We start from the raw sequence: 4,758 nt of genomic DNA, 5'->3' as shown, positions 1-4,758 counted from the left end.
AATTTCATTTCACGTTGAAGAGAAGAAAATGACATTGTGGTCCTCACAGAGACACTTGCTACTTTTCAAACGTCCACTTTCTTCTCAATTTTGGCTTGCACACTGTTCTGTGCTAACTTACTTTGCAGAAATGGAAATCACTAAGCAGGAAGGGGGTAAGCGCAAGAAGGAAATAAATGAAGAAGAAAAATATGAAGACGAAGATGAACAAGAAGATGATAACGAGAAGAAAAAAGCACAGAGTTACTCTGTCAGTAAAGAAGCCGGGGGAGGGTCAACGCAAGCTTGTTGTCAGGTCGAGTACTGCACGGCAGATATGGGTAATGCCAAGTCATACCACCGGAGGCACAAAGTATGTGAATTTCATGCAAAGGCACCAGATGCTCTGATTGCTGGACTTCCGCAGCGTTTCTGTCAGCAATGCAGCAGGTTTCCTTTCTCTAATTTTTTTTCTGAAATTTAAGCATGACATATTGATTAGTTTTTGTGATCTGTGATATTTAATTTACTTGGAATTATACACCTACTGATAATAAAAAGACAGCATATCCACACTGAAGCACGTAGATGAAAGAAAGACTAGTTTCTCCAGAGACCAGCCAAATTTTGTGTCAATGATATTAGATCAGTTTAGTGGCTTCTTCCAAATAAAGACCTTCTGGATTGGGAAGTGTTACTAAAATGGTATCTGAGCTCAGGTTTAGGAGAGGTTTCAAGTCCGGACCTTTCCCTTTAGTGATGTTTGGGTAGAATTGGTATCATAACAGATATCAGTTCTATAAACTATTCTGTAAAAGAAAGGCAAAGACATATCTATGCAAATAAGAAAATGGACAATAGCAAAATTGACAGCATAGTGGTGTTCAAATAATCATAATTTTGCACATGTGAGTAATGCTTGATTTCAATCTGTGCATATCAATATGATATGAATTATACCAAAGATGATGGTGCAAGAACATACAATTCTTATACTAGTAACAACATATACTTTCTAGAATCATCATGTTAATTAGCGAGATTACACGAAAGAATTGTCTTGATCAGGAATAATAAAGAGCTGTATTCCCTTTGCTTGAGTTTTGGTAATGTACATGGGGTTCTACAGGTTCCACGAGCTGCCAGAGTTTGATGATTCCAAGAGGAGTTGCCGCAGGCATTTGCTAGGCCATAACCAACGTCGTCGCAAGGTCTCATATCATTTCCAGGGAGAGGAGTGACATGAATATAATAGAACTATCAACTACTAGCAGATTATCGAAGTCAACTAAACGACTCTCTCCAGTTTCACCTCTCCCAGTTCAGTTCAGATAATACCGTGATCGCTCTCTATCTTCTGTCAATTCTCAAATAAGTTCTTCCCTTCAGCTATATGGAAATCATTATACCAGTGGTGCGCATTATAGTTCCCGTAATATTGGGATCACTGGTATGCTCTCTGTCTTCTGTCAATCCTCAGACTCCTTCAAAACTTTTACCATTTAGGTGATCAAGTTCGACTGCTTTCGAATAAAAGGCACAATGCCATCGATGTAACTACTCATTTCCAGAACTCCTAAATTAGCGAAAGTTAACATAGCAGACTAGCAATGTAACCTGTCTCATTTTCTAGTGAAAGATGTTCTGGTCTAATTACCTCGAGGAATATGATTATTTTTAGAAGGCATAATTTAAGGGAGGGAAAATGCTAGGTACCCAAAAACTGTTCCCGATTTTTTTCCCCAAATCCAAGTGGCAATGTATAATTGGTTCCCAATTAAAAATAATCATATGTCTGCCACGTCATTTGGTAAAAAAATTCGGAAACAAATTTTGGGGTGCGTAGCATTCGGGCTTGGCTTCGCTATCGCTCATGACTTGTATTGTAGTCTTGTATCCCCTTTTTGGCACGGTTGAAACTAAAATGTCCAAATTTCCAAAATGATAGCACAAATCTTCATGCACATTGAATGTAATACTCCCTCCATCCCGATTTATTTGTCTTGACTTTTTATAGTCAAGTTGACCAAACTTTGACTGAAATTCACATATATAAAATAATTAAAAAAATTTTAAAAAATATATTAGTAGAATATACATCTATTCTACTTTAAAATGTTTTTTTTTCGATTTTCATGATGATTCATGAATAATTACTAATTATCAATCAAAGTTTGGTAATTCGGTGACAAAAAGTTAAACAAGACGGATTGGGACGAAGGGAATAGATGAATACTAAATTGAAAGCAGATCCTACATTCACAATTGGAGAATACACCTGGTTTATAATGGAAAACATCCAACGGCTATATGCTAGAATTATGGCTGATTGATCATATCAGGGGATATGCTAACAGCTGTGTTTGCTATATATAGTAATTAATTTACTTCACTGATATCTGCCATGATTATTCCTTCCTTTTCGACAATCATCAGTCAGAATCCTTTCACCCCTTCAAGGTTGGCGATATGCCAGATATGGGAATGCATACGCCAAGCTTGTTACAGATAAAGAACTAAAAGAGAATTTCGGCAATTGCTTTAGTAAACACATCAGCAATCTGTTTCGCGCTAGGAATGTAACAAATATCAATTGCTCCACTTGTGGCCTTCTCACGAATAAAAATCATAAAAGTGTAATCGATTTCGTTGTGTTTCGTGCGAGCATGAAAAACAGGATTATGTGACATGTGAATAGCACTCTTATTATTGCAAATGAGTTTTGGACGCCTTTGAAAAGAAATCCCAAGATCTTGAAAGAAATACTGAAGCCAGGTTAATTCTGCAGCTGTTGTAGCTAGAGAGCCAACATGTTAATATGTTATATGCCCAAAACAGTGTCCCCTAACACTAAAACAAATACACCAATATTCTCTCTGTTCAGTAAAATTAATTGACAGACAAGCACTGCTCGAAAGAAATGGTGATTATACAAACAGAGGAATTTTAAGAAAGAGTGTAAGTACTGTTACCTGCTAAAAAGATTCAATGAAAATTACACCAAAAGTGAAGCTCCTTGCCAAAAGATCTCCCTTTTCAATAAGAGTGAAAATTCTCGTCTTCAACAAAAACTTGAAACTAATGATCAAACTTTTACTCTCCAGATTAATAGGCTGAAAAAGACCAAGCAAGAGGAAATTGTAAGGTTGTACATTGATCATATGACCCGATATCTATAAACTACTATGCTTATGTCGTAAGAGTCTTAAGAGGGATGGATTGGGATTTTAAAGCATTTTTTTGCATTCATGAAATCATTAGATTAGGATCTAGAGGTATTCAATTGAGATTTCAAATTATGCTACAAAATCAATTGGGATTTTAAATCATGCTTTAAAATCCGATAGTATTCAATTGAGATTGTTTAAAATCCATTAAAATCTGATGGTATTCAAATGCTGATGGATTTTTTTTTCATTTTATAAAATGATGGATTTTGTGGCATTCTTTAGTGTATTTTAAGTTTTTTGAAATCCCACCAAAATCAATGGGATTTTGAAGCATTGTACCTAAATCCTATCAACACTACGACATTTTATTAAGAATCCGCAAAAGATCAAAATCCCATGACATTTTATCAAGAATCCGCAAAAAATCAAAATCTCATACAATCCATTAAAATCCGTAGACTAAAAATAATCCATTAAAAACCCGTTAACAGATACATTGGAAATACCTCTAAAGTGTCAAAGGACTCTTCCTTTTTACTTCCTTCGGGAGTTTTACACCTCTGTTTTCCGTCTCTTCAGGGTTCAGGCAAAAGTACCAAACATACCGAACACTGAACAGAACTTACAGATTAGATTTAGAAAAAAAAAAAAAAAAACATACAAATTATTATTATTTTATTTAGAATAAAAAATGTAATAAGAATTTAACTTGTGGGAAATATTGAATAATAAGAATAATAATTTTTCGTATACCATCAAAATACTTAAAAATCTCGTCTTAACTATCAAAATTTCATATACCGAAAATATTATGACAACACATATGATATTTATTTTTAAGAGTTTATATGTTTTTAAAAGAGATTTATTATATATTTTTTTAATAGGTGACCTTTTCTTCTAGTTCATGGTTTAACTAAACTAATCTCTTTAAGTTATATTTAAATTTATTTTTTAAGTTTTGTATTATTATATATTTAGTTGTATGTAAATTTTATTTTCACGGCTCATAAAATTATTTATCCTATCAAAGTTTTTTATATCTTCCGAGGTGGTATTTAAGTTTAAATTTAAATTCTGCAAATAATTTTATAATTTGTACGTATTATTAGTTTACTCAAATATATTTAAATACTTATATATTTTTATGATCACCCTTCCCAAAATGATTTGGTTATATTATTTATATAATTAATTCAACGTAATTTATTATTATTACACTGCATATATTATTTTTCAAAATATTCACTACATATATTACACTATATTTCAAAATTTCATACTCAAATAAATATATTGTAACAAAATTATCATATATATTCAAATAAAATTTCATAATATAAAATCTTTTATTTCTTATTCGATGAATTAAATATATATATTGAGATATTGTCTACATAAGAATAACATAGTGTTAATAATCAAATCCGAACCTAACGTTAGTGACAAAAAAAAAAATCCGAACCTAATATTAGTGGCAAAAAAGAAAAAATTTATAATTCAAGGGTAGGTTTCTAAACAAATAATAAGTCGGGTGGCAAAAAAATCTATTTTCCCTAAATAATAAGGAAGAATATAGATATACAATGCATCGAGAAATAAGAAAAAT

The 4,758-nt window shown here is 32.3% G+C and overlaps 1 protein-coding gene across 1 annotated transcript; it reads left to right on the top strand.

Moving 5' to 3' along the window:
* On the top strand, positions 1-1,484 carry LOC108209674 (squamosa promoter-binding protein 1). Its single transcript, XM_017380716.2, has 2 exons — positions 1-429; positions 1,109-1,484. Exons 1-2 carry the CDS (start codon positions 29-31, stop codon positions 1,218-1,220), a joined length of 513 nt encoding a protein of 170 aa, XP_017236205.1. The 5' UTR covers positions 1-28; the 3' UTR covers positions 1,221-1,484.
* Positions 1,485-4,758: the final 3,274 nt, after the last annotated feature.

The sequence above is a fragment of the Daucus carota genome, chromosome 2 (genome assembly GCF_001625215.2).
Source record: "Daucus carota subsp. sativus chromosome 2, DH1 v3.0, whole genome shotgun sequence".
NCBI lineage: Eukaryota > Viridiplantae > Streptophyta > Magnoliopsida > Apiales > Apiaceae > Daucus > Daucus carota.
The sequence above is the reverse complement of the archived record's forward strand: the minus strand, read 5'-3'. Positions and strand labels throughout refer to the sequence as shown.